The sequence below is a fragment of the Camelina sativa genome, chromosome 10, assembly GCF_000633955.1.
Source record: "Camelina sativa cultivar DH55 chromosome 10, Cs, whole genome shotgun sequence".
NCBI lineage: Eukaryota > Viridiplantae > Streptophyta > Magnoliopsida > Brassicales > Brassicaceae > Camelina > Camelina sativa.
The window spans coordinates 473,158-500,364 of record NC_025694.1 but is presented as its reverse complement, the minus strand read 5'-3'; the positions used below and the strand labels follow the sequence as shown (position 1 = coordinate 500,364).

Genomic DNA, 27,207 nt, shown 5'->3' with positions numbered 1-27,207 from the left:
GATTGGGCTCATTTGAAAAGATTATAAATTTATGGGAATTTTTATCAACAAGAGAACAAATCATAACCACAAAAGAAAATTAATAATTAAAAGAAATAAAAGAAAAAGAAGGTAAAAAAATGTTGGATCGTATGTGTGTCTTCTATACATCTTTCATACTTCGTCGGCTAGACGCGCCACGGCTACTTTCTCTCGTCGACATCGATCCCGTCGGTAAACCCTCCGCCTGAGACAGAAGGCTACTAGTTCCCGCAGCGACTGGATCAGACAAGCTCTGTCTCCAACTACCAAACACTCGGCCGCTACTGGAAGATCCTCTCGAAGATCCAGTCGTCCGGAATCTCTCAGATTCGCTGCTGTCTTCTCTCACGACTCTCATAGGATTCTCCAGGGCTTGAACTATGTGTCTCATAAGCGGTCGTCTCGTTTGCTTAGGGTTTAGACAAGACCTAGCCACGATTGCCATTGCCCAGACTTCTTCTAAGAGGTCTTCGTCGACCAGAAGAGATTGGTCTAGGATGTTCATCACTGGTTCTTTCTCCTGCGATGATATGTAAGGCATTATCTCGGTTAGGATTTTCTTGAATTGGGTTTCGTCGCATGAGCTTATTCCCAGTTTTCCTGTGATTAGCTCCAGAAGTATCTTGCCGAAGCAGTACACATCGTAGGCACATGTTGCTGTAGCTGAAGACCCTGTTAGATTTTAGGGTTGTTAGAAGGAACATATAGAAATTGTAGCAAGCTTGTTGTTAAAACATTTGGAGAGAAACTCACCAGGAACACTTTCTTGAGAAGACCTGAAAAGTAGGGAAACAGTAGCAAGCTTGTTGTTAGATGTTTAATCTAAATTGGGTTAAAGTGTTTCAACGCAGTGAAGCAGAGACACTTACTGGGATAGTCTGAGCAACCGGGATATTTTTCGGGAACGGCCATTGTTTTCTTGATGACAGGCTTTGCTAAAGCTTCCAAGCCTAACTTCAAACTTATCATCCAAGAGAATGCTACTTGCTTGAACATCTCTTTTTAAGACATTTAACATTGAAAGACTCTCAAGATCAGTATGATGTGGATTGAAAGTGGAAACAGTTTAAGGGATGGATTTTGTACCTGTGGACGACGGGCGGTGAGCAATCATGGTGCAGATAAGAAAGTCCCTCTGCTACTCCCAATGCTATTTTCAGTCTGGTGATCCAATCGAGAGATCTCAATCCCTCCTCAACAAGGGAACTGGTTTTATAGAACAATGAGCTTGGTAAATCCCTATTAGGCATGTACTTATACACCAAGCACTTATGGGGTGTGCTCTCTAAGCATTTTCCTACGAATGGGACTATTCTCGGATGAGCAAACCGGCTGAAGAAATCCAACTCGGTTAGATACGCTTCTTCGTTGTTCTTTGTAGATTCCAAGCTGATTCTTTTCACAACGATCTGAACTCCGTTTTCTAAAACCCCCTTGAAAAGATCCCCTGATTGTCCTTTCTTTATCAGGTTCGAATCACGGAACTCTTTGGTGGCATTGAGCAGCTGTTGATAGGTAAACGATGATCCAAGACTCCCAAAGTTTATAGAGAATCCTCCTCTGGAGGGAAGTGTTCCATCAGGAGGCAATGGGCCAACACCGTTGTGTCTCCCTCTAGGATGATTACTTGTTGGTGATCTGTTTCTTCGACGGACACAGAAACTCACTGTTATTGGTAACAATATGAGAATGAGCATAACCAATATAGACCCTCCAACTGCAGCTAGTATAACTATTTTCCTGTGGCTTAACCAGGAAGATTTTGGACTCTTCTTCTCTTCAGGTGGTCCGAAACTGTTGAAAGTTAAGCCCTTTTTTGAATAAAACAAAGTGCAATCCGACAACTTCCGTTGGTTCTCTGGGCCCTGAAGACAATTGTTGCTCAAGGAAGCATTGGTTGGCACAAAGTCTGGAACTTCACCTTCAAAATAGTTTTCTGAAAGATCAACAACTTGGAATCTTCTCAGTAGAAGTGTGAGATTGCCGTAAAACATGTTCCCGGATATGTTAAGCATGGAGACAGTAGAAGAATCAAAAGTGTCAGTGGTATTCGGCAGCAAATCAGAGAAGTGATTTCCAGAAAGATCCAGCAACTTCAGCTCCGGTAACGACCATAACGGGGACGGTAAAGCACCTATGAAACCACTGCCTCTGAAGTCAACTATCTGTAGATTACTAATGAAACTGAATAGATCAGGAGGTAGGGATCCTGAAAGGCGATTTCCTGCAATTGCAAGCGTATGCAAGTTCCTTAGCCCTTTCAAATCTGATGGAACCAAACCTGACAGGTGGTTGAAGCTGAGATCAAGGTCGACTAAAGCAGAAAGGTCTCCGAGTGATGAAGGTATTGAAGAAGACAAGGTGTTATGCGAAAGATTCAGACGCTGGAGCTTGGAGAGTGCCCCAATATTAGCAGGAATCAAACCAAATACCGAGTTTGAGGAAAGATCAAGAACTGATAAATTCTGAAGAGAGGTAAGAGACGGAGGAATTTTGCCACTGATTGAATTATTGGAAAGATCAAGAACCGTGAGGCGTAATAACCGCCGAGTCAAAGTTGCAGGGATGGTCCCCGTGATTGAACAAGAGCTAAGGTCCAACACCTCTAAAGTCAACAGACGTGATCCGAACAAAGGCGGGATTGGACCTGGAAGAGAGAACCTTGAGGCGTTGAAGGAAGCTAAACGGGTGAGATTGAGGAGCGCATCAACTGAGAATTGCGGGTTTTGATTCCCAATCCTAGTCCTTCTGAACCCTGAAATGTTGATGTCAGTTACTCTACCATTCTCATCGCAATCTATGCCGTTCCAGTTGAGACAAGGATTGCCTTTAAGAGGCCAATCTCTGCTTCTTATCCCAAGGGAAGACCTCAACAGCAGAAGCGCCGATTTCTCATGCAGAGAACTTGTCTGTTGCTGGAACGTTGACTCTAACAACAAGACGAAGAAGAAGAAGAAGAAGACAAGCAAGGATGTCTTCTTCTGAATCACCATGGTTTCTCTAAAACCTGATGACTAAATCAAATAACTTAAATCCCTTCATTTCCTTAGATTCAATTCGAAAGAATCTTTGCGATTAATGAAAAAATCGGATTTTTTTATTTTTTGGTTTTCCTTCGAATCCGATAAAAAAGGAAACTTTATATCTGTATGACTTTTCTATGTATGATTTTCAACAAAAGAAAAAAAAGGGGGGGGGGGGTTCTTCTTCACTCTTTTGTTACCTCTGCGACTTTGTGACAATTAGTTTTGTCTGTGCACTTCGTCGTAATCAAAACTAGTATTGTTGGTTACCAATCATTTTCTTGCTGCCTTCTCTCTCTCTCTATCTCTAACTCTTCCATGTCTTTTTTTTGGTCCTGGATTTAGAGAGAGAGAAGGATGGGAAAGTCTAATAAAATACGAAAACCAACTGGAATATTATTATATTAGTAGTTAAACTTCTTGCAGAACTGTTCTGGACAGAGAAAAAGAAGCTCTCCATACTGGTCAAGAACAGCGGCCGATTCAAAAGAAAAAAAAAAGAAGTAAGAAAGTAATACAAAGTGTAAGAAGACAAAAAAAAAAACAAATTGAGAGTTGTGGGATCGATCTTTCGTTGTATACTCCCAGTCGCCGCCGCACGTTCCCAAGATTGACGGTTCGATCTCGAGACGCTCTTAATTGAAAATTTGAAAGTGATGTTCTGATACACGGCGCCGTTTTAAGAGGGGTTTGACTCTCATCGATCCCGCCCAATACATGCGTAACGAACTCTTAAAAAATATCATATTATAGTAATTAATTCTATATTACTGTTGACTCCTTTCATAGAGATTTTGATGTTTAGAATTTTTTACACATTTAAAAAAAACAATGATTACTTAGTTTAAATATATTTTTTCTTTTGACTAAAGAGATATTCTTTAATTTTAAACCAATAACAATTCAAACTTTTAAATATTTTCAATGATTACTTCTTGAAGTTTACAAAACATCAATATTTGTGGGAAAAAAAATATCTCAAAACATCAATTTTATGAGACAGAGGGAGTATATGATACTAATAGAGTAATAGCCATATTTTTTTTAGTCATTTTAAAATTAAATGAAAAAAATACTACTTTATGATAATTATTATTTGGAATTCTAATATTTTTGAATTTTGATAGAATGACTCAATGATACTAAAATAAAATAACTCGCAAATTGGATTGAAGGTCTGCCTAGATTTATGCATATCATGTTGGAAAAATGGTGGTCTTGCGGAAGGAGTATGTGTTACCTGGGAATGTGCAGAACGCAACATTTGGTGCGCAGAATTGCACTTGAAAGATGCCAAATATGGGAGACTTGTGCAAGAGTTTGAATGGTTTGGGGATGTGTTTACTAGGGACTAAGCAAATATGATATACAGCTAGAAACCGGTTTTGCAATTTGCAAGTTATTTTATTTTAGTTTCTTCGGTTTATTTTGAAATCTTTGGGCCAAAAGTTATTTAACCTTTCAAAATTAAATCAGATAAGCCCAGTAATACTAAGTAACTATGGCCCAGACCCAATTATTTTATCACATAAAAACGAGACAAGGGGTATAAGTGTCATTTCAAGAATAAAGATATTTTTACGCAAGAAGATATTTGTTTTGCTCGAAACGAGGAGAAAAAAAATCTTTAATTTCCATAATGATCACATGATGTGGGCCTATCCACTAAACCATACTATTACCGTGTTAATCAGGGTTAAAAATTAAAATCCCAATTAAAGTCGAAACGTTCATCAAAACCCTAGAAAATATCTTAACCCTAGATAGTTATTAATACGTCACACCTCTTCTATAAATTAAGGCTTTGTCTTGTTATCTTAAATCACACAAGTCTCTCTCTTATATTTCGAAACCCTAATTTCTCTTTGCTTTCAAAACAATGGCTGAAGTTGAGTACCGGTGCTTCGTTGGCGGCCTTGCCTGGGCCACCAGAGATGAGGACCTTCAGAACACGTTCTCGCAATTCGGCGAAGTTATCGATTCTAAGGTCTGTTACACGAGAGATCGGACTCCCGGATCAAGCCGATTCCGATGATTCTGATCCTCGACGGATCTGTTTCCGATCTGTGTTTCTCTGTTACTTGATTCGATTACTGTTACTATGTTCTTTGTTACTGTTGCTTATTTTGTCCCATCGGTACGTTCATCTTCCTGCTTCTATGAGCTCGGAGATCGATCGATTTTGCTTTATTTCATCGTGTTTTTGAGTTTCAACGTCTTCTTCGATTTGGTTTTTGCTGATTTGTGTGGATCTGTTTGGTTTTTGTTTTACAGATCATTAACGATCGTGATACTGGAAGATCAAGGGGATTCGGATTCGTTACCTTCAAGGACGAGAAATCCATGAGGGATGCGATTGAAGAGATGAACGGAAAAGAGCTTGATGGCCGTAACATCACTGTGAATGAGGCTCAGTCCAGAGGAAGCGGTGGCGGTGGAGGAGGCCGTGGTGGCGGCGGGGGAGGTTACCGCAGCGGCGGTGGAGGCGGATACGGAGGAGGCGGTGGTTACGGATCTGGTGGAGGCGGCGGTGGTTACGAGAGACGTAGCGGTGGTTACGGATCTGGCGGAGGCGGCGGTGGCCGTGGTGGTCGCCGTGAAGGTGGCGGCGGTTACGGAGGAGGTGATGGTGCCTACGGAGGAAGCGGTGGCGGCGGCGGTGGCTGGTAATTGAAGATAGTGTGGTTTGTTTCTGCTCTGTGTTTGGTTTAGATTTGGTTCTGTGTCCCTCCTTTGGCTTGGTTTGATTCTGGTTCGTTTGGTTTACTTTTTTGATGAAACATTGTCGTTTTAAAGTCGTCTTTGTCTGGAACGAAATGTTAGTTCCCGTGTTGTTCACTAAAATTATAAAGGTTTCCCCCTAAACCAGATTTCATTTTTCATTCCTGTCAAAAAAAATTTACTATAGCGCATTATCTATCATCTTCAAACCCAATGTATGGAACTATCACTCTCAGACCGCTCAAGCTTTACATATTCTTGATTGGGGAACGTTGGTTGCACGATTTCACTTGCGCCGATCCAAAATAATGATTGCTTTAATTTTTTACTCAAAAGACTGAAAGAGTCGTATATTCCACGAATATTCTCTTTCCTCTACTTTTTTTTTTTCGTCATCTTTCTCACCGTGAAAAGGTATCTTTAATTATTTGGTCATCCTTATACATTATACTGTATACTTTTCTACATTTCCTAAGTGGAAAGTAATGATTACATCCCAAGGAAATTTTCAAATGTCCAGAGAATAGTAGAGCTTAGTAGAGCTATCAAGGCCTATACTACTCAAGTAGCCGAAAAAAAAACCGTCTGTTCCATAACATTATTACGAGGATTCACAAGAGATGGCAGCTAAGAGTAAGTCAATTGATGGCCCCAATGCTTATATTCTGAAGCGTCCATAAATTGGTGACCCTTATGCTTAGTGGTTAAAATGTCTATGGACATTGGTTACAATTTACACAGATTGCTTCTTAAACCAACTCAAAGTCTCAAAGACACATAGAAACTTGATTGCTCTGGAATAATGTAGTCACACAACTTCATATTTGAGATCGAATCATCTGTTGACGTAAAACTGAGTAAGCTTTAGCGGCGGCTGTCACAAATGCAGAAGATGAACATGATTTGAACCTGCAACAGAGTGACAAATGAAGAAACCAAATCATTGATGCCACATTGAGAAAGACAAGCCAACTCCATGGTCTTTACATATTAACGGCTTTGATGTAGCCATTGTAATCATCTCGCATCAAAACGTAGTTCACATAGAAGAATCCCAAGTTGTGTTATGATCAAAGATTACCAAAATAAGAAGATTTCTGCCTCTTTGTCTCTGCATTTCCCTCCTACAACTGACCTGTATTAAAAAATTGTAATTAATCCTCTATAGTAAACCCATTAGAAACAGAATCTTAGTTGAACCAAGTGTACAAGGGAACCAAAGATTACATCAGGATCGGATTTAGTTCGTCAAGTTGCAAAAGGAGCAACCACTAGGTGAGGCATATAATATAACCCCTTTAATTCCTTTCTCTTTCTTACATATTCTTGAAAAGCTATTGTGATCATTTACGCCAATCATCGCGAGCTAGGCAACGTGTTTCATCATAAATGGCCGGTACCTTTCATTATAACAAATGCAACTTGAGGCTGTGGACATGGAATAAAATCCACCAAATCTTACGCAATGTAAACTCTTCATGTCACAAAAGTAAGATGCAGATTGCAGAATATCCATATTGTATAAAAAACAACCATTTTAAACATTTTTCTTCTTCTACGTTAATACCTCAGGTGTTTACCTAAAGCTGAAAGTCAGATAGGGATGTTCTACCATTTTAACACCTAGGTAAGAAGGAAAGCAATGACGAGAATATATATATACTCTGAATGCCTACTTGCAGAATCCTATTGCAACTAGCAGCCATATATTTCTGGAATATATTGTTTTACCAGTCTCATGATTAATTTATTCTTTGTTCTGGTCTGCACTTTCTTATAAAGTAGTTTATTCCCTATCCCAAAACCATGTCAGTTTCTTGAGTTCTCAGAACAGCCATATCTAGCAAGGAATAAAACCTAAACCTTGTGGTAAACTTTGTACCACAACTAATGAAAATATCTGGTATGGGCATATACTGGTGTACATCAAGAAAATAGACTAAAATGTAAGCATGATAAAAAATATATACGTTCATGCATTATACCGTGGTAGTTTGTACCATTTATGGATTTTTATAGTTTGGCATTTCTGATAACTAACCTGACATGATTTATGATTGAAGAGACAAGTCTGGTCTTCTATCTTCCATAATACCTAGAAAACGCCCTATGTTTCAATAGACCAAATGAAAATATTAGTCTCAGGAAATAATTTATCTGCACATCCCACGCCTGGTATTCTTACTTAGCAGGTGCGCAACTGATCATCAAAAAGAAGTGATAGGTACAACAGTTAACGACTAAAATGCAATCAGAGTCACAAATCTTTGACATGAAGAACCTACAGAAATTTCAATATGCACCAAGAAAAGTAATCGGCTAACCAATTGAGGACCAAAATGCAAATAGTAATATAGATGACCAAGAAAAGCATGGTAGCCAAACTTCAAGAGTTGACCTTTTCTACATCCATTGTACGGACAAGTGTATCTGCTGTAACTTGCTTGATATGGTGTTTAAGACGGAGGATCCCCTGACAATTAACAATAAAGTTTGATACCCCCCAACTTTCCTGCAAGGACTTTAATTCAAGAGAGAACCTTTATAGCTAATGGTGCACCCATGAAAAGTTCCATCTCTTGTTTTGTGGATACAAGTTATCCTATCAAAATATCGAGAGAAACCTTGATACTCAATGTGATTTTACTGTTCTAGTCAATGTGTACCAGAATAATAGGAGATTTACTGTTCTAGGCCAGAGTTTTCCACAAAGTAGATGGAGACTTGGCAGATAATATGCTAAATTTCTAAGATTAATCTAGAATTAAATGCGAGAGAACCTGCTCTGACGTAACTGCTCTCTAACTCAATCAAGAAGACATGAAACGTAATCACAGCAGTAAATACACATATAGGTGATATTTCATCTGCCAAGCATTATATAGAAGTAAACAAACTTAGAACCAAATATTAGTGATAAGTTTGGATCTTTAGATACTCATCTCCACCATAAATTTGCAGATATTATCTTATTTCTCATTAGTCGATGATTCCTATGGAGACAAGGATTTAATATTCTCTTTGTTTTCTGCAAGATATTTGCAACAACTGGCACTACCTAAACTCACCTTATATATAGGATGCATAATGTAACATCTGTACTCATATCATCCTCTTGACTTGTACTTAAAAAACCTCTTTCAAACCAGTTATAGTATATACATCGTCGATTTATAGATCACAATGGCATCAAGTTCAAAGTCTTCTCACAGCTCTGGATCGTGGACAGCTAAGCAGAACAAAGCCTTTGAGCAGGCTCTAGCTACCTATGACCAGGACACTCCTAACCGTTGGCAAAATGTTGCCAAAGTAGTGGGTGGAAAAACAACAGAAGAGGTAACGAGACACTACGAACTCCTGGTGCAAGATATCAACAGCATAGAGAACGGTCATGTTCCATTCCCAAACTACAGGACTAGTGGAGGCTGCAACGATGGTAGGCTGAATCATGAGGAAAAAAGGTACAGTGTACAAAAACTATACAAAGAAAGCTACCAATTTTAATAATTTCTACTCTAATTACCATAATTTAAATTCATTTTTTTTTTCCTGATATGCAGGATGAGAAACATGAGGCTGCAGTGAATCAAAAACGATTGAGATTAAAAGAGGATACACCGATCCGATTTTTCTCTTTCAACCATGTCAATGACGAATCAATGTTTATATATATATATATATATATTCCTATTTCCTATGTAATGTTACTCCCAAAAGCTTAACGCTAAATTTGAGGAATCAATCTCCTTCGAATCCCCAATTTTAACAATTAAAGCAGCTCTGTGTATTAATTAAGTAAGGTTCTTTTCTTTGTAATGAAAAAATATATATATATATATATATATATATAGTTTCTTTGTAATGAAAAGTCCAACATCATCATGAATCATTGTAGTATTAGTATTAATAACTATACCGGAGAAAACATACCTCCACAAATCTGCCATTACTAATCGCGAGCTTTTGATTCAACAAAACCCAGGAACCGGCTCTACTTACTAGGGTTTATGAATTGGGGATTTTTATCAAACGAAAACGCAGACATGGCGGGAAAGTTTGATGCTTGCAAAGAAGATAGAAAGCCTTAATAGAATTTAAGTTGCACTTTGAGGTCTCTATAGAAATATGGGCCTAAGCCCATTGGGGTATTTTTTTTGACAATGAGCCCATTTGGGTGATTTTAAAGATAAGGAAACGGGAAAATTATCGTTTGCTCTCTCGCGATTGACATTTCCAGAGCGGCGGTTATGCCTCTTTCCGCCGCGAGTTCGAGTTACGTAAGCTCAATCGCCGAAGAACCACCGCCGAAGAAACAGCTTGTTTCGGCGCCGCCGTCGTCTTCTCTGCTACTACTTCCAGATGAAATCATCCTGAATTGCTTATCCCGCTTGCCGAGATGTTACTACCCGGTTATTTCACTCGTCTGCAAGACCTTCAGGCGTCTCATCGCTTCCCCGGAGATCTACGTCGATCGCTCTGTACTTGGATGCACTGAACGCGTTCTCTATGTGGCTCTCAGATCTCACGCTACCGAAACTCCTCGATGGTACACTCTCAATTTCAAACCTTTCGGAAATGATTCGATTAACAATAGAAGATTAGTTCCGATTCCGTCTTTCCCTTCGGTTCCTTGCTGGGGGATGTCTATGGTCGCTCTTGATTCTGAGATTTACGTCCTCGGTGGATGCATCGATGACGAATTGGTCTCCACTGGGTTCGTAGTTCATTGTCCATCCAACACGTGTCGCTACCTCCCTAGCATGAAGCAGGCGCGTGGCTGCGCCGCCGTGGGTATTGTCGGCGGGAAACTGTATGTGATCGGGGGTTGTGACCCTCTGTCTTTGAATTGGGTGGAGGCTTTTGACCTCAAGACTCAAACTTGGGAGACTGTTTCGGGTGTTCGTAATGTGAACGTTCACGACTTAACCATCAGAAGCTTTGTGATTGATGATAAGATATACATCATGGATAGGAAGAATAGCTTTGTTTATGATCCTAAAGAAGGTAGTTTGGAGAGTGATGAGTTGCTTGACACACAATGGAGTGTGGGCTCTTGCGTCATTGATGGCAGGGTCTACACTTTTGGTAGCAAGAATAAAATATGGGTCTTTGATCCAGTTGCCAGGGTTTGGGGTCGCTTGAAGGGTCTCGATGGTCTTCCTGACAAGCGTGATGGTTCTAGGATGTCCAATCTTGGTGGGAACCTTGCTATTATATTTAACCTCAACAAGGCTTCATCTGAAATTTCTTGCACAGAGATCAGTTTGGAAAAGAGAGGAGGAAAGATTTGGGGGACGGTCCTGTGGTCTAATACTGTCATGACGTTGAAAACTCCTTCCACCATTGTACGATGTCTAGCTGTAACAGTTTGATAACCCCATCCCCATGAGAGAGGTTGTAAAGGTATGCTTCACTCTCCAGTGTCCTCTAGGCTTTGTGATGAATGTATGATTGATGCTTTTTCTTGCATTTCTTGTAACAATAGCATTCAGATACTTGTACCAATTTCTTGCTTAGATGAGTTTGCAGGAACCAAGAATTGATATATTTAAGTTTGAGAGGCGAGTTTGTTAAATATGTCAAGTTTGATAGTATTATTGACATGTGCTTTCTTAAATCATGTTCTTCTATGTTGCAGCTTCAAGCTTGAAATCTGTAAATGTACGGGTGCAGGTTGGTCTGATTAAGATGAAAGCACATACATACAAGGCTTTATTGGATGTTGGAATCCAGAACCTGATACAGATACCTTATTGATCTTTGTGCTAAATGCGAGTACTTTTGCAAGTTATTTGTCTCGTTTGTTTGTTGTAAGACTCTTTCTGTATGATAGCATACTGTATGATTAATAGCTACTATGTTAACTGTTGTTTAATCAAGTGTTTGAATATCGAGGTCGGGAAACATTTTACAGTATATTGGTACACCATGTACAAACGTCTTCGGAGATCTTTTAGATTGTTCTACCCACTCACCCAAGTATAGTTTTACTGTAGAATCTCATTGAGGGTTTCATCGTTTTCCAGTTAGCGGAATCGGATCAATTAGATTTATTATACCTTCGAGCAAATTATATATTGGAAACACAAAAGCGGCAACTAACTACCAAACTAGCAGTTTTAAACTAGCAGTCTTTGATTTACAAAGAAACCTGATGTGATCTTAAACAAGAAAAACGAACAACATTGTACTATCTTCAAACCCAGCTGGAAAAGAACATTATAGTCTTTTACTTGGACACTGTCGTCTGAAGAGGCAATTGACTCTCGACTCCCTTAGCCTCCTCAGCTTGCTTCTCTGCGACAGGCTTTGATAATCCAAACATCTGAAATCGACAACCCGCAGGAGTTTAAGTTATAGGGGAGACAGATGATCAGCAAATGAAGCTGCAAGCAACTAAAACTAAAACCTTCTATAGCAAATGTATTGAACAAATCATATGCTACAAGAGTAAGTACATGTCTGACACACAACCAGCTGCGATAACTACTAAACAGACAACAAGATACTAGGCCAAATCCATGCCAATTTCTGAAAAGAGATTCAAGAAAAGCTATATACTACAAGAGAGTAGAGAGAAAGGACCTTGCTGATGGTTTTTTGGAAACAGGTCTTGTGTTCAGCCATTGAGGCATGTATGAAGTCATCAATGTGATCTTTCACGTCCTCAAAGAAAGTGGCATCATCCTTCACCTTCCTCCTACATGAAGTCATGGCCGGTTTCGGAGTTTGATTGTTCTGGGTCTCCATAGTGTTTTGTACCTGCAAATAAACAAAATTGAACCAAAGTAAATAAAATCTGATGTGAATAGAAGAAGAAACAAGAACACTAGAACGAAGAAGCATCTCTGGATGGGAACTACAAACTAAGACCAAATTCCACAATAAAATAAGCCCACCAAGTATTCGATCAAATGCCAAACAGGAACGAAGAACCCAAAAACTCCAAATTAGATGGGTAAATCTTATGTATGTCCGCTAAACGAAAAAAATCGAACAGATGTTTCCTTCAATTCCTAAAACATCCCTTTTGTTATATATATATTTTCACCAAACAAACTACAAAGCAAGGAAAGAAATCGAAGAACAAGAAGAGCTTCAAAATTAATTTATTTTACCTTTCTCTACGAGATATTTCACAATTGTTCTCCTTCTTAAACGACAAGGGTCGATGATGTATGTATAGGCGGTGGTTCTAGGCTCTCAAGAGTTTTGTAGACTACGGTTGTTGTTATTAGCTACAGTGAAGATCACGCTCGCTCGCTATTCAACAATATTCAATCCTTGGAGAACAAGTGCGGTACAAAACGCACCGTTTATATAATTAAGAAATGGGCCTTTAAAAGGGCCCAATCAAAATATATTAGACGAAGAAAGTTGCGTTGTTGGAGCCGCCAGTTTTCACCAACCAAACCCAACAAACAACACTCGCATGCAAATTTTGACTGAAAAAGTAGCTCACGCGTTGACTATTGGGGTATTATTGTCATTTCTCAAAAGCTCTTTACTCTCTCTTTTGTTCAAGTGCTTCAAATAGAACATAATAAAAGTGGGAAGTGTGGAGAGAAGCTAAACGGGTTAAAAAAAAGGTCCGCAAATTTGGGATCAATCTCTGAAATCTCTCATTCCGTTGTTACGCGCCACCGTGCTTTTCGTCTCTGTACCTTTCTTTCTCCGGCGAAATCTGAGTTTATATTAGCCTAAAAAAAGAATGGCGAGTAAAAGCAAAATCTTGTTCATCGGAGGAACGGGTTACATCGGGAAATATATAGTGGAAGCGAGCGCGAGATCTGGCCACCCAACCCTAGTCCTCGTTCGAAACTCGACGCTCACTAGCCCTTCTCGAGCGACCACCATCGAGAATTTCAAGAATCTCGGCGTTCAGTTTCTCCTCGTTCGTATCTCTTTCTCTCTTAAACGCTTTTGGTTTAATGATGATTTGCTATTAATTACTTTTTTTTTTTTTTTTTCGTCNTACGGTTGGACACTCTCTCTTGGGACATCAGTACAAGATCATCTCTGCCATTAAAGAAGCCGGTAACGTTAAGGTAACTAATTTTTTTTTTTTTTTTTTTTGCTGTATTATTACACTCCCTCTTTGGGGTTGATACTTTTTAGAATTGAGTAACAATTTGATTGACTCTGCTATTGTACTCCAACTCTTCACATCTGTCTTGAACAGAGATTCTTTCCCTCGGAGTTTGGAAATGATGTAGACCGTGTTTACACTGTCGAGCCCGCCAAGTCAGCCTATGCTACAAAGGCAAAACTCCGGAGAGCAATTGAGGCCGAAGGAATCCCATACACTTATGTCTCTTGCAACTTCTTCGCTGGCTACTTCCTCCCAACTCTAGCACAGCCCGGTGCTACTTCTGCTCCACGTGATAAGGTCATCGTTTTAGGTGATGGAAACCCCAAAGGTTAGACGACAACACTTTGTTATCTTTATTACAAAATCAGAGGACAACCTACCTTCTCCTCCATTATTCTAGTTACTCACTTCTTGTCTTTTGATTTGTTGTGATATTTTGCAGCGGTGTTCAACAAGGAAGAAGACATCGGGACTTACACAATCAATGCCGTAGATGATCCAAGAACCTTGAACAAGATCTTATACGTTAGGCCCCCAATGAACACCTACTCATTCAACGATCTTGTCTCGCTTTGGGAGAACAAGATTGGCAAAACACTTGAAAGAATCTACGTTCCAGAAGAACAAATCCTCAAACAGATAATAGGTTTGATCAAATACCTTTCTTCTTCTTCTTCTTCTTCCAATTTTGTTTAGCTTTGTCCATTGATGGGTTTAGTGCTTTTGTTTTTGCAGAATCTTCACCTCCACTAAACGTGATGCTATCCCTTNTACTTTTTAGAATTGAGTAACAATTTGATTGACTCTGCTATTGTACTCCAACTCTTCACATCTGTCTTGAACAGAGATTCTTTCCCTCGGAGTTTGGAAATGATGTAGACCGTGTTTACACTGTCGAGCCCGCCAAGTCAGCCTATGCTACAAAGGCAAAACTCCGGAGAGCAATTGAGGCCGAAGGAATCCCATACACTTATGTCTCTTGCAACTTCTTCGCTGGCTACTTCCTCCCAACTCTAGCACAGCCCGGTGCTACTTCTGCTCCACGTGATAAGGTCATCGTTTTAGGTGATGGAAACCCCAAAGGTTAGACGACAACACTTTGTTATCTTTATTACAAAATCAGAGGACAACCTACCTTCTCCTCCATTATTCTAGTTACTCACTTCTTGTCTTTTGATTTGTTGTGATATTTTGCAGCGGTGTTCAACAAGGAAGAAGACATCGGGACTTACACAATCAATGCCGTAGATGATCCAAGAACCTTGAACAAGATCTTATACGTTAGGCCCCCAATGAACACCTACTCATTCAACGATCTTGTCTCGCTTTGGGAGAACAAGATTGGCAAAACACTTGAAAGAATCTACGTTCCAGAAGAACAAATCCTCAAACAGATAATAGGTTTGATCAAATACCTTTCTTCTTCTTCTTCTTCTTCCAATTTTGTTTAGCTTTGTCCATTGATGGGTTTAGTGCTTTTGTTTTTGCAGAATCTTCACCTCCACTAAACGTGATGCTATCCCTTTGTCACTGCGTTTTCGTGAAAGGAGGACACACAAGCTTTGAAATCGAACCTTCTTTTGGAGTAGAAGCTTCTGAGCTTTACCCTCATGTCAAATACACTACTGTTGATGAATTCCTCAACCAGTATGTCTGAAGCTTTAGTGCTTAACTACTGTCACTCCCTGTCTCTCCACAATTTTTAATTTTGGGTCTTAAATAATTGTCCATTAACCTGTCTGTTTCTCCGGAATCGAAGTGTGGTTCATTTTGAATGTACGGCTTCAGCACCTGTTTCATAATTAGAAATCTCTGTGTATTTTAGTATGGCTACGGAGTGCAAAGTTTAGTCTTAAAACTTGTTGCCCACTATTAGTCTTGCATCATCCTTCAAAAGATGTTGTCAATAATATAACATCCGACAAATTTAGCAAGTTATGCAAGTTTAGTCCAATGGTCTACAACACGGTCCAAGTATAGCCGAAGTATTCCAGTTTGGGGCCTAATTAGTAAAGCAACAAATTATATAGTACCCACGGATAAACTAACACGAACAAATTTAATTCCCATCCTGTTTTTTTTTTCCTGCCTCTAATTCTTCCTTATAGCTGCATAGTTTTGTCGATGTAAAATAGTAACGATTTTCATAACAATTTTCTTTCTTTTTTGCAAAGACAAAAAGTGGCTAATGGTCAGCAAACTGGTCAGATCAATCCGCACGTGAGCCGCTGCTGCTGCTGCTCCGTCCACCATATTTCTGCCAAACAAACCAACGATTATTACCACAAAACAACACAGACTTTTTGGAAGTAGCATATTATCTCAAAGCCTATAATTATATTATCTTGTATCGACCAATATGAATGTGGATAAGTTGGAGTAGCCATCAAAATTTCAATTGCAAAATGTAACAAATGGAGGAATTAATTTGCAATTCATTCAAAACAGCAATCAATTAAAAGTTTATTTTTACCTGTTTGCCTAAGCTGAAAGGGATGTACTTGTATTTGATCATGTGGGCGATCTGGCGTCTCATGGTGAGAACAAATAGAACAACCCAATAGCACAGCAGAATTGGCCAAAACACGGGAACATCAAACACCGAGAAGAATGTCATGAGGAAAGCTATGCAGAAAGCCTTTGTCATGGAGTACCTGAGACCACAAATACAAGCAGGTAGCTAACCTTCATGAGCTAAGAACGCAATGGTATCTTATGTTTTTCTTTTAAAAAACTCAATATTTCTATAGTATACCACCCACCACAGAGATTCTGATGTTGTAACTGTATAGAATGCAACACTATTGAGACGGGAAAGCTTACTGCTAATATACTAGTGATTCTAGATCTACCATGATCAGTTGTGAGAGCCTCAAACATGGAAAATACTAGAATGTAAAGTGCATTTAAGACAAGTAGACATGGAATTACCAGAATTTGAACTCGGGAAGCCGACGAATAAAAGGCTTGAACTCATCAGAACCTCTGGTAGGGAGAGTAGGGCCATCAGAGACACCACCGGCCTCAGGATCAACAAGAGGGGACAAGAAGCCAATAAGCAGATTGAGAAGGTAGATTCCAAGACCATAGGCAATGATGTAGAAACCCTGAATGTAGTAAACCCTGAGACAGTAGATAAGAGCGACTACAAGAGTTCCAATCCACCTGTAAGTAGCATGAGGAGTAGTCTTGTCAAGATAGTGTTGATAAATCCTCCAAGCCTCATGTGCTCGCTGTTGAACAGGCGTAGCCACTGAACCACTATCACCTCCGCCTTCATCCATCTTATGTGATATTTAAAACCTAGTGGATAAACAAAACAGTTGGTTAGTCACAAATTCACACTTTTGTAAATAACAACTTCAACTGAAATCTTTCCTCATCACAGAAACAATGCACAACGAAATCAATTCACTGAGAAAAGGCCTACGAATGTTCGTTAGTTTTAACATTTCAGCAACTTATCTACACAATTGTTATCCCAGAAACAAAGATCTGCACGAAATCGTCTCTAAAACACAACCAAAACAACCTCAGAGTGGGGAAAAGAAAACTTAAACCTAGGAAACGTAATCTGAAGCTAAATATAACAAAAACATCTAGAACAACAACTGTTTATCAGCTTAATCGATATCACTAGCATAATCAAAACCGACTGAAATGATTCCTTTAACTAGCTGAAGAAATGCTAAAATCAGATCTGAAAAAACTCAAATCGCTGAAAACGACGATCTAAACAGGGAAAGATTCTCAGATAATTGATTAGAAACTTGCGAGAAATCAAAGGATCGAAGCACTTACGGAAGGGCGACAGTAATGATGGCTGGTGGTGACCCAAAAGAGGAGCAGATCTGACGAAAGACGCAACACCAAAATTATTAATAAGAAAGAAGATGAAGAAGGAAATTGATCTGCGTTTTTTTTTTTTTTTTTTTTTTTTTTTTNGTTCCTTTTCCTCGTTGTTTCTTTTTTAACATATTTATAAATCAATACACCGGTATAATCTATTCTATTTAATCTGACCCCTAACTTTTGTCTATATCAATTTAACCCCTTAACATTTACGCAAAACCACCGACAGGAGTAACTAAAGTTCGATTTAACCCCAAATATTTCGTCAGAGTTAATTTAAACCCTTGACTAAGAAATTACCAATTTACCATATAGTTACATTAGCTTTACTGATTGACATAACAAAGGAAATAGATAGCTTTATTTATTTCTGATTATATAAAACGACGACAATAATCAAAGGTGAGATCACTCTTATTTGGTAAAGTTTAAACTTTCTCTCTTTTGCTTCTATAAGATTATATCTCTTCTAATTTACATGACAAAAATCACAAAAAGTGTCTTTCTTTTTTCACACTACACGGCGGTCTTGAGATTGTTTCACTCATATGACAGTCCCGTCTTTAATGGTGGCCTTTTCCACAACCACAGTGATACCAGATCGAATGTAGAATCCTTCCTCTGGCCTATCAGCTTCTTTAACATCCTGGAATACAAAACAATTCAAACCATTCACGTTAAGAATGTTGAATCTCTCAAAAGAGTCTTTTTGATCGTCACTGATCTTGAAAAGAGAGAAAAACACACATAAAAAGAATCAAGAATGGTGAAGGAAGAAAACATACATCTTTGTTCAAGATCATCACGTTTTTCCCAATCTTTGCGTTCTTGTCAATGATGCATTTCCTTCAATGTAATCAAAGATAACATCAGGGTTTATGAATCAAAACTGAGATCATTTATGTTTTGAGTATTTTTTTTAGATTTGTTACCTGATCTTTGTATCTCGGCCAATGCCGATTGGCACATTCCCTTCCGCGAGCAGAGACGCTATCTCAGATTCGGTTTGGTAACTATCCGCTCCTAGCATTAGAGTATCCTGCAAAAGAAGAACCACACTCAGTTTTTCAATGTCCTTAAAGCTAGGTCCTATTTTGATTAAGGGGATTCACACCTGAAGCTCAACACCATACTCAAGACGTGACCTTTCACCAATGATGGAACGTTGGACGCTGCATTCTCCCAAGAAACATCCGTGTGAGATTATCGAATTCACAATCTGCAAAAACCATCAAGTGGATTCATATACTAGTTAGTGTATTAAGAGTCGAGATTTAGAAGAGGATTTGCACGTAGAGACTAGAGAGAGAGAGAGAGAGAGATGTTTTACGCGGCATTTCTCGGTTTTGGTGGGTGGTAGAAACCGAGGAGAAGTGTAGAAAGGCGTATTCTGATCGTAAAACTCAAACTTGGGATGCTGCATAAATCAAGAACAATAGTTGGGAGATTGGATCCAAAGTTTCTTTGAGTATTTTATCACACTAACCTCCTCGACAAGAGCAAGATTAGCTTCGTAGAAACTCTTTATAGTTCCAATATCTTCCCAATAGTCTTTGTAGATGTATCCCTAAAGAAGAAGAAAATCTGACTCAAGCGTTTGCGATAAAACTCATGAGATGATCTTTTAAAAGAGAAAAAACAATTTTCTTGTACTTGGACATTGTGATCTCTTATAGCTGCAGGAATGATTTCAGATCCAAAATCATTGGAACTCGGATACCGCCATGTCAGAAGCTTTAGTAGAGCTTCGGTCTTAAAACAATAAACTCCCATTGATGCAATGTATGGAGATTCTGCAGCTTCTTGATTGGAAAGTCCAAGCATAGTTGTATCTGTTTGCTGCATTCACATTATAATCGTTAAAAACAATAGGAAAACATTTGACTTATCAATAGTTTGTAAACTATTAAGTTTAAGTGAATTAATTAAAACCATTGATTTCAGATCGATGCCAGTTGGTTTCTCAGAGAAATGGACTACACGCCCGCTTCGATCAATGTTCACAAGTCCATAATCCGATGCACGGCTGAAATTTACAATTACCGAATTTATAATCAAGTTAAAATGGTTAAGAAGTTAAAACCAAGATCATACAAAGGCGCACATCATACATAGTGCTAAAAGAAACTCACCTCTCATCTACTGGCGCGCATGAAAGAGTAATATCCGCTTTACTATCGACATGGTACTGTCCAATGCATAGTGTTGAGTTATTTAGTTAAACTATCTTGAATCTACTAGGAGGAATGTGTTTATTATTATATTACCTGAACAAAGTCCATGTAATTCATTCTATATAGATGATCTCCAGACAAGATGATAATATTCTCAATGTTCCTGTTCTTAGCATCCTATAATAGCAAGCATCAGCAGATTCAGACCATGTTCAAGAATCATAAACGAACCGCCATAATGTCTGATAGATTTAGTGAAATGATCATAAGTTATTCACACCTCAAACACCCATAGAAATTTTCTGACAGCATCTGCTGTTCCTTGAAACCACTTTTTCCCAGCTTCACCAGGAGTTTGTGTAGCAGCCAGAACCTGTTTCAATAAGATTTTGCATTTTTTGTTTGTTTCATCGAATACAGGAAAGTGGGAAGATTTTGAAAGAAACCATATTGTTATATATGTACCTCAACGAAACCATCTCCAAAGTTTATGCCATTGCCAAAATAAGTACGAGCCAAATGGCGATTGAGGGAAGCCGAGTTAAACTGAGTCAGCACAAAAATCTTGTTTATGCAACTGTTAATGCAATTACTCATTGGGATATCGATCATCCTATAGCATCCACCCACAGGAACCTACAAATATTGTTTAATAGTAGTGTTTCAGGAATCAGAAAACATAAGACTTCCTGTTTACACAACAAACATCATATTTCTCAAAACCGTTTCGGTCAAGGATCACTCACAGCCGGTGTTGCTGCTCGCTTTGTAAGAGGGAAGAGTTTAGCTCCATCGCCTCCTCCTAGGATGATTGCAGCCACATTCTTTGGATCTGCTCTTTTTCTCTCGAACATAGAAGGCTGTACTTTCTGATAAACAAAAACATGAAACCAATCACTAAAACAAGTTTCTCAGAAAGAAGTTGTTTTGATAACTCCTCATCATAAAACTTACCAAAGCCTCTTTAGCATTCTTTGAAGTAGCAATGGCGTAAGCAACACCGGGCCTCAACTTACGATTTCTGAACTTTTTGGAACCCAAATCGGAAGAAAAAGGTTTCAAGAGGCTTCCTTTGATCTTTTCACCCCAAAATTTGTTCTCTACATTCTTGAAACTGTCTTCTTTGGCCAAGACAGTGTTTGTCCCCAAGCCAAAGTTGCAACAAGAATCCATACTTTTTAAGCTGGAAAAAGACAGAACAGAATCGTAAAGCTCGTTAGTAAAACTAGATGATATATATAGTGAACTACGATTTGTGAGTGTGTTCGTCCAATAAAGAAATTATCAGAAAGTAGGAAACTTTGACTACACAGTCGATTCAAACACAGATATTTAAGAAGGAGGTTCTCAGAAATTGATGGAATCAAGACAAAACCTCTAACTCTTGTAAGTTACCAAGAGATACTGTATCTTGAAGAAATCAATGGAATAAACTTTACGCAGGTAATAAATCTTTCAAAATCATTAGAAAAAAGAGGAAGAGAGTTACCAAAAACAGATTAAAAAGATTCTCATTTATAAACATGAAACGAACAAGTATTGGATCATAAATGAGTTTGAACCAGATAGAAAAGTTCAATCCTTCCTAATCAATATTAAGATTTTTCAGATCATCGAATGACAGTGAAATGTAAGATTCGAAGAGAACGGAAGCTGAAGAAAATAAAGCAAAATCGTCCAAAGGTGAATACTTTCAAATGCTTAGAAGCTAAAAGAACACACACAGAGGATCGAATAAATGAGAGAAGTCACCGAGAACTGGAGTCCTTCTAGTTCTAGCTCGCTCGTATACTGGTTTTGGTTAATGTCGTTTGAAATCGAAGGAGGATTTCAATCAAACTTGTAAAATAGGCAATTGGTCTTCTTCCCTTAAATGGTCACATCTGAATTAGTCACGAGTAAGTTATAAAATACTAGAATTTCAGAAGAGTTCATGTGAAATTTTACCAACAAAGCCATAGGTGTCCGTCTGACAAGGACCGTCACTGAACCAAAACGGACGACTCTGGTTTCTCCCCCATACTGTTGCCACTAGGACACGTCGATATCTTTGTCTGCTTGCATGTGGACCCAGGCCCGTTTTCACCTTATTGGCCCAGCATAGAGGTGTGCTAGCTACTCTAGTCCGTACACGTCGTAACACATTACTGCCTCGAAGCTAGAGACTAGGAGTATACAATTAGTAGTCTCACAAATTATAATTTGCTTGTAAAAATATCGTGTATATGTATTTGAATTACAGTGTATAATATAATCATCACCGGTTAATTAAAAAAAAAAAAACACAATAAAATATATTCCAACGGCTATGCTTAAGAGATGATGCAATAAATGTCTAAAGGGAAGTTTCGTGTGATCAACGGCCATGTTTTGCAAATTGTAAATTTTAAGCATTACGGGAAAATTTTGATAAGATTAGCAATAACCAAATAGATTGAAAAGATGCACCCATTTGATTAACGGGGGAGAAGACGAGATAGAAGGACCCATCACGCATGGATAAACAATGCTCTATGTCGGGAAATTATTTCAATAAATCTACATTAAGTCAAAGTGTCTGTCCAATTAGCAAAACTATAAACACTACGATTCTTTGGTTAGAAAACAAACATAAGGACAGTGAAACAGTATGGGCGTTATCCTTTTATGAAATCCATGTGGACATTCCCATTTATTTTATTACACGGTTTCTCATTGATACACTAGTTTGCCAATAAAAGATCTTTCAAATTAATTTCCAATCTCAATAATAATAAAACTACGGTCTAAATTGTTTATAGCATAACCAAACCAGAACCGGTCCACTACCAAGTTGTATAACGAAAAATGTCAAGACGGATGGATCAGGGTCAACTGAATCTTAGAAGTCTCAATGCGTTTTAAATAGCCATATATCTCAAAAACGGAGTACGAAACAAAGATTCTAATGAGTTTCTGACGAATCAAACAACAAGAGGTAAGAAAAACAAATGACGACCGAGCCGGATCAAGAACCAGACATCTTAGGTGTTGGTGGCACGAGTGTAGATCTGCTGGCTCGAGTGAGCAGCGACCATCCTGATCACACCTTTAGCCATTAGCTCCCTAATGGCCCTCCTTGCAAGAGACCCATTTATCTGTATTGTTCAACACGGTACACAACCTTATTATTTTTTGAAAGACAGAACCAAAAACGAAGAGACAACAGAAAAATATGTTTCTAGACAAGCTCAACATCGACAACTATTACTACATAAATGTAAACATAGATAGCAGTCCTACAAAACATATAAAACTATCTGGAAGCGAAGAACCATCTCATGACTCGTGAACAGCCAACATTATAAAGTTTCGGTTCCTATAAAATTGCTTGAAACAAAGAAATTATCTAGACTCAAGAGTATAACATGTTACTCGACACCCAACATATATTCACTATATAACTAACAGATTCCGGATACTTATATGCCTGTAACATTAAATAAACTGCAAAGAGATAGAACTATGAATTTTAAGGTACGAAATGGTAAAATGAAACAAGTAAGAAGTATGTATATACCCTCATACGGTCAGAGAGGATGGAAGGGGTGATGAGCTTGAACTTGGGAGCTTCAGTGAGAAGCTTGTCATAAGTAGCTTGATCAAACAACACCATGTTGTTCACCTTCTCCTTTTGCTTTCCCTTGCTCCACTTCTGTTATTTTTTCATTACCATCAAAAAAAGATCAACGTTGTAAGCACAACAATAACATCCATTGCAAAACAAATCTACACAGGCTTAAATCATTTCAACTAAAACATCACAGTTCACATAAACTCCGAAATCAGATAATCAGATCTTTGCACATTCCAAATGAAACCTAAATTCTATTCGTATAATAGATAAATCGCTCGTTAAGAAACGAACCTTCTTCTTCTGCTTTCCACCTCCGGATTTCGCCGGCTTCGATGACGGCGGCGGAACCTTATCCTTCTTCGGCGCCTTTAACCAGCGAAACGAAAACAACGATTCAGACAAAAGAAAAGATAAACCACAGAGACGAAGAGAGAGATAGAAGAGCGGAGAGAAAAGATGTACCATGATGACTTCGACTTCGACGGCGAGGGAGGAGCGAACGGCGAATAGTTTGATGAAAGTTGAGGCCGAGGGAGTGAAGACTAGGGTTTGCTCTTATATTAGGGTTTCCCAAGTTTGAGGTTATTATGTTTCCTGGGCCACTCTAATGTACAGCCCATATATCGGCACCGAAGCCCATTAAAGTTTCGATTGCATTTCTGACTTCTATTTCAGTTGTTGAGGTTTTTGTCTTCCCTTCAGTTTTATTTGTTCTTTCAAATTTTCTTTTTGATTTATATATATATATATATATATTATATATTTACCATTAGTAAAATAGTATGTAGTTAGATATGTAATGATACTTTTATACCAAAAAAAAAAAAAAGACCACGATTTGATAACAATGATGGAACATTGCAACTGAGCTAGCAAACTATATAATGACATATACTATTGCTTAGTATGAAGGACATGCACGTTTCAAAATATATTGCTTATTTGTATGAAGTATATGTTCCTACGATTTCTCATTAATTTATACAGTGATACTTAAAAGGTCCACTTCCAAATTCTAAACGTTAACAAAATCCCGCATGATCCGTTGTATGTTGCTAGTCGAATCACCAGTGATTTTCTTCAAATTTATTACGCACCAAGTACTTAAGTTTTCACATGGAGTGTTTACCTTCTTAATTATCATGTACCGTACGTCAATTGATTAATCAAGAAACCAAATATACTATGCATTTGCTTTGTGGTCCAACTTCTTGGTGATCATCCATTGGTCTTAATTGGTTAGTTTAACGTTACTAAGCAGCAATACTTTTTTGTTCAAAAAAAAAAAAAAAGCAGCAATACTCATAAAATATACCATATAGCTGGCAGTTATCAAGCCACTTAGTCTGTAGTCAGCTAGCTGGATTTTTTAATTTGACTTAACTATTATGGGAGTCTTACTAGGGTCGAACACCATCACTTGACTAATTGGTTCTTTTCAAAATGTGCTGAAACCTATATAGCATGTCATTCGTCTTATTCCAAAGAACAAGACTAAATAAATAGTTGAGTCTCAAAATTCACATCGGCATTAAATCAATTTTAAAGATGTAACACGAAATATACAGTTCAAAAAGGTTATAAAATTCAGCAAAATATTGTATTTTCAATTTTCATGACCATTTTTCGTTTTAATTACTACGAATCTAGCTAGGATTAAAATCTTGATACTAGCTAACGGATGAAATCCCTGTGTAAACAATTGTTAGTTATGAATCTAGCAAATGAAGAATTAAAAGAAAACGTTCTTGCAATAAAAGTACTATCTAATTTTTAAAATGAAAATTTTACGACATACGTACAACGGTAAAGACTTTTATGAATTGATGGTATGTCCAAATTATGATTAGTGAATATACATACTTTTGATTTGTTGACACAACAATTTACTTATATATTGATTATTTTGTTCGTTAGAATCTGAAACACACACTCTTAAATTTGAATCCAAGTTGTGATAGATGATGGCTCACGGCTGCGCTACATCATAGATGATAGATCCAGAACTTTATTATTTCGACGAAACAACAAAACAAAACGAAAGCCTGCTCAGAGACAATGCAAAATAGCTAGAGAGTTTCACAAACGGGGTTTAAACCGCTCTCATCATAACGCTTAATTCTTGCAGTTGAAATAACAGAAACAAGCGCGGCCACGTTTGTCCTGATGGCATGCTCCATGGCGAGCGTCTTCTCATTTGATACATTGGCGGTCGCAGTGGCTCGTCAGCGTGCACCTCCCCGACCACGTTTGACTGTACCTTTGGCAAATCTTAGCCTCCGCTACTTTCAATCCTACGTTCATAATTTATCACATTTCTAGTTAACAATATTGTTTCATGTTTATGTACGTTATCTTGAATAAAACAGTAATTATATCGACATATATATATATATAGAGATGGATGCTATTATGTAAAGTTAAAATATATGTTGTGTCACTGACCAGTTGGAGAATGGAGAAGGAAGCAGATGCATAGGAGAGCAACGAGAGTGAATGACTTTGTCATTTTTCTTTCCTCTTTTTTTTTGGTCAAAATGTCATTTTTCTTTCCTCTTTGTTCTTATATTTGGTGTTTGTGTGATTTAACATGGCTACACACTGGGGCATTTTATAGAGTTAGGGGGTGTATTCAAACTATGATTTTGGAGAATTCGATGGGATTTAGGAAATTTAGAATTTTGATAGATTTTAGGAAAGTTCATAAAATTTTCTGTAAAATTCTTTCAAATTCCACCTAAAACCATGAGATTTGGATTTCTGTATTTTTAACTAAACAAATCCTCTAAAATCCTCCAAAATCCTAAAAATTATTAATATCCTAATCCACAAAACTGTTTTGAATAACAATGGATTTTAAAGTAGATTTTTAAATCATCAGTTCAATAGCAGTGAATTTTAATGGATTTTAAAGTACATTTTTAAATCATCAGTTCAATAACAGTGGATTTTAATAGACTTTTTAAAATCCATGATTGAATAACATAGAATTTGTAAATTTCACCCAAATCACTTAAAATGTCAAGTTGAATACACCTCCCTTAGAGAGTGAATTTTGCTATTTAGATTAATGAAGAGACAATTACGGAGATATTCATATGGGGTGATGATTAATTTATTAGTTTAGGTTAACGAAATCACGTTACGCAAAATAAAATTAAATCTTAAATCGTACAATGACTTTAGAAGAAAAACTATTTGTGTTAATAAGTTGTTAATTTCCAAGTAAAAAGGTGTTAATAAGTTGCACACACACACATAAATAAATAACTCTGTTATGTTAATTTTTTTAAGTGATAACTCATAAATAATACTCATATGTTTTAGAATTTTCACATAAATTAAGAAAAATATTTAATGTTTAGATATAATAACATTTCTTATAACTATTAACCAATAGTAGTTCACCAGATTTTAATATTTTTATTTAATGGTTCTTGTATAATTTTTTAGCATTAATTGGTAAAAATCAATCTTTATGATACAAGAAAAAAATCTTACAAAATCATTAATTACTATAGAGAGGGAGTAATACCCAATATGCAACGAATAATTATTGTAATCATTAAAAAACCTTATGAAATAAATACAACAGAATAGCAAAAAAAGTTTTATGATAGAGAATGTCTTTAGTCAAATAGTTAACACAGTTCGATTCCACTAAGTAGTGTTGCTTCGTGTTGTAAGAATTGGTTATGAATGACAAAAAAAAAAAAAAAAAAAAAAAAA

General features: G+C 37.6%; 8 protein-coding genes and 2 long non-coding RNA genes across 16 annotated transcripts; 4 read left to right on the top strand and 6 right to left on the bottom strand.

Annotated features, from left to right (window-relative positions):
- Positions 12-3,394, bottom strand: LOC104716208 (probable LRR receptor-like serine/threonine-protein kinase At2g16250). The gene is made up of 4 exons (XM_010433595.1): positions 1,108-3,394; positions 891-1,019; positions 775-797; positions 12-693 (listed from the first exon to the last, which is right to left on the bottom strand). The coding sequence occupies exons 1-4, from the start codon at positions 3,012-3,014 to the stop codon at positions 143-145; spliced, it is 2,610 nt and encodes an 869-aa protein (XP_010431897.1). The 5' UTR covers positions 3,015-3,394; the 3' UTR covers positions 12-142.
- On the top strand, positions 4,824-5,926 carry LOC104716206 (glycine-rich RNA-binding protein 8-like). Of its 2 annotated transcripts, none has more exons than XM_010433593.1 (2): positions 4,824-5,031; positions 5,319-5,926. In XM_010433593.1, the coding sequence occupies exons 1-2, from the start codon at positions 4,924-4,926 to the stop codon at positions 5,712-5,714; spliced, it is 504 nt and encodes a 167-aa protein (XP_010431895.1). In that variant the 5' UTR covers positions 4,824-4,923; the 3' UTR covers positions 5,715-5,926. The 2 variants fall into 2 exon arrangements, with proteins under 2 accessions (XP_010431895.1, XP_010431896.1); XM_010433594.1 differs by having other exon boundaries at positions 4,857-5,181.
- Positions 5,837-8,250, bottom strand: LOC104716207. Of its 2 annotated transcripts, XR_755962.2 has the most exons (5): positions 8,164-8,250; positions 7,807-7,872; positions 6,993-7,165; positions 6,847-6,900; positions 5,837-6,674 (listed from the first exon to the last, which is right to left on the bottom strand). It is a non-coding gene; the product is annotated as an uncharacterized LOC104716207 (long non-coding RNA). The 2 variants fall into 2 exon arrangements; XR_755961.2 differs by lacking the exon at positions 8,164-8,250 and having other exon boundaries at positions 7,807-8,026.
- Positions 8,869-9,518, top strand: LOC104716205 (protein RADIALIS-like 1). The gene is made up of 2 exons (XM_010433592.2): positions 8,869-9,226; positions 9,326-9,518. Exons 1-2 carry the CDS (start codon positions 8,949-8,951, stop codon positions 9,348-9,350), a joined length of 303 nt encoding a protein of 100 aa, XP_010431894.1. The 5' UTR covers positions 8,869-8,948; the 3' UTR covers positions 9,351-9,518.
- On the top strand, positions 9,968-11,681 carry LOC104716204 (F-box/kelch-repeat protein At4g39240-like). The gene is made up of 2 exons (XM_010433591.2): positions 9,968-11,168; positions 11,404-11,681. Exon 1 carries the CDS (start codon positions 10,013-10,015, stop codon positions 11,135-11,137), a length of 1,125 nt encoding a protein of 374 aa, XP_010431893.1. The 5' UTR covers positions 9,968-10,012; the 3' UTR covers positions 11,138-11,168; positions 11,404-11,681.
- Positions 11,792-13,056, bottom strand: LOC104716203. The gene is made up of 3 exons (XR_755960.2): positions 12,884-13,056; positions 12,351-12,527; positions 11,792-12,090 (listed from the first exon to the last, which is right to left on the bottom strand). It is a non-coding gene; the product is annotated as an uncharacterized LOC104716203 (long non-coding RNA).
- Positions 13,302-15,673, top strand: LOC104716201 (isoflavone reductase homolog). The gene is made up of 5 exons (XM_019231040.1): positions 13,302-13,713; positions 13,754-13,813; positions 13,948-14,185; positions 14,300-14,503; positions 15,348-15,673. The coding sequence occupies exons 1-5, from the start codon at positions 13,477-13,479 to the stop codon at positions 15,512-15,514; spliced, it is 906 nt and encodes a 301-aa protein (XP_019086585.1). The 5' UTR covers positions 13,302-13,476; the 3' UTR covers positions 15,515-15,673.
- On the bottom strand, positions 15,784-17,795 carry LOC104716202 (protein RER1A). Its single transcript, XM_010433589.1, has 4 exons — positions 17,659-17,795; positions 16,789-17,160; positions 16,331-16,511; positions 15,784-16,114 (listed from the first exon to the last, which is right to left on the bottom strand). Exons 2-4 carry the CDS (start codon positions 17,139-17,141, stop codon positions 16,067-16,069), a joined length of 582 nt encoding a protein of 193 aa, XP_010431891.1. The 5' UTR covers positions 17,142-17,160; positions 17,659-17,795; the 3' UTR covers positions 15,784-16,066.
- Positions 18,052-21,937, bottom strand: LOC104716200 (glucose-1-phosphate adenylyltransferase large subunit 3, chloroplastic). Of its 5 annotated transcripts, XM_010433586.2 has the most exons (16): positions 21,831-21,937; positions 21,636-21,751; positions 20,838-21,066; positions 20,630-20,752; positions 20,349-20,519; positions 20,164-20,256; positions 19,977-20,060; positions 19,842-19,897; positions 19,642-19,735; positions 19,363-19,548; positions 19,196-19,276; positions 19,040-19,126; positions 18,824-18,928; positions 18,642-18,748; positions 18,495-18,555; positions 18,052-18,355 (listed from the first exon to the last, which is right to left on the bottom strand). In XM_010433586.2, exons 3-16 carry the CDS (start codon positions 21,054-21,056, stop codon positions 18,254-18,256), a joined length of 1,569 nt encoding a protein of 522 aa, XP_010431888.1. In that variant the 5' UTR covers positions 21,057-21,066; positions 21,636-21,751; positions 21,831-21,937; the 3' UTR covers positions 18,052-18,253. The 5 variants fall into 5 exon arrangements, with proteins under 5 accessions (XP_010431888.1, XP_019086105.1, XP_019086107.1 ...); XM_019230560.1 differs by lacking the exon at positions 21,831-21,937 and having other exon boundaries at positions 21,575-21,804; XM_019230562.1 differs by lacking the exon at positions 21,831-21,937 and having other exon boundaries at positions 21,606-21,804.
- LOC104716199 (40S ribosomal protein S25-4) lies at positions 22,727-24,047 on the bottom strand. The gene is made up of 4 exons (XM_010433584.2): positions 23,941-24,047; positions 23,770-23,844; positions 23,422-23,556; positions 22,727-22,999 (listed from the first exon to the last, which is right to left on the bottom strand). Exons 1-4 carry the CDS (start codon positions 23,941-23,943, stop codon positions 22,886-22,888), a joined length of 327 nt encoding a protein of 108 aa, XP_010431886.1. The 5' UTR covers positions 23,944-24,047; the 3' UTR covers positions 22,727-22,885.

Excerpts from the sequence above, each read along its gene's own strand:
- LOC104716208 (XM_010433595.1), bottom strand. The coding sequence starts at position 3,014 with ATGGTGATTCAGAAGAAGACATCCTTGCTTGTCTTCTTCTTCTTCTTC. Across the intron at positions 1,020-1,107 it reads TCACCGCCCGTCGTCCACAG|AGATGTTCAAGCAAGTAGCA; the intron begins GTACAAAATCCA and ends TGTCTTAAAAAG. Across the intron at positions 798-890 it reads CGGTTGCTCAGACTATCCCA|GTCTTCTCAAGAAAGTGTTC; the intron begins GTAAGTGTCTCT and ends CCTACTTTTCAG.
- LOC104716206 (XM_010433593.1), top strand. The coding sequence starts at position 4,924 with ATGGCTGAAGTTGAGTACCGGTGCTTCGTTGGCGGCCTTGCCTGGGCC. Across the intron at positions 5,032-5,318 it reads GCGAAGTTATCGATTCTAAG|ATCATTAACGATCGTGATAC; the intron begins GTCTGTTACACG and ends TTTGTTTTACAG.
- LOC104716205 (XM_010433592.2), top strand. The coding sequence starts at position 8,949 with ATGGCATCAAGTTCAAAGTCTTCTCACAGCTCTGGATCGTGGACAGCT. Across the intron at positions 9,227-9,325 it reads CTGAATCATGAGGAAAAAAG|GATGAGAAACATGAGGCTGC; the intron begins GTACAGTGTACA and ends CCTGATATGCAG.
- LOC104716204 (XM_010433591.2), top strand. The coding sequence starts at position 10,013 with ATGCCTCTTTCCGCCGCGAGTTCGAGTTACGTAAGCTCAATCGCCGAA.
- LOC104716201 (XM_019231040.1), top strand. The coding sequence starts at position 13,477 with ATGGCGAGTAAAAGCAAAATCTTGTTCATCGGAGGAACGGGTTACATC. Across the intron at positions 13,714-13,753 it reads TTAATGATGATTTGCTATTA|TCTCTCTTGGGACATCAGTA; the intron begins ATTACTTTTTTT and ends ACGGTTGGACAC. Across the intron at positions 14,504-15,347 it reads AATCCTCAAACAGATAATAG|AATCTTCACCTCCACTAAAC; the intron begins GTTTGATCAAAT and ends TTGTTTTTGCAG.
- LOC104716202 (XM_010433589.1), bottom strand. The coding sequence starts at position 17,141 with ATGGATGAAGGCGGAGGTGATAGTGGTTCAGTGGCTACGCCTGTTCAA. Across the intron at positions 16,512-16,788 it reads CTTCCCGAGTTCAAATTCTG|GTACTCCATGACAAAGGCTT; the intron begins GTAATTCCATGT and ends TTGTGGTCTCAG. Across the intron at positions 16,115-16,330 it reads CTTTCAGCTTAGGCAAACAG|AAATATGGTGGACGGAGCAG; the intron begins GTAAAAATAAAC and ends TTTGTTTGGCAG.
- LOC104716200 (XM_010433585.2), bottom strand. The coding sequence starts at position 21,398 with ATGAGAATCTTTTTAATCTGTTTTTG. Across the intron at positions 21,067-21,372 it reads ATCTTTTTAATCTGTTTTTG|CTTAAAAAGTATGGATTCTT; the intron begins GTAACTCTCTTC and ends GTCTTTTTCCAG. Across the intron at positions 19,127-19,195 it reads ATCTTGCTCTTGTCGAGGAG|CATCCCAAGTTTGAGTTTTA; the intron begins GTTAGTGTGATA and ends TGATTTATGCAG.
- LOC104716199 (XM_010433584.2), bottom strand. Across the intron at positions 23,557-23,769 it reads GTGGAAAGCAGAAGAAGAAG|AAGTGGAGCAAGGGAAAGCA; the intron begins GTTCGTTTCTTA and ends AAAAAATAACAG. Across the intron at positions 23,000-23,421 it reads TCCTCTCTGACCGTATGAGG|ATAAATGGGTCTCTTGCAAG; the intron begins GTATATACATAC and ends TGAACAATACAG.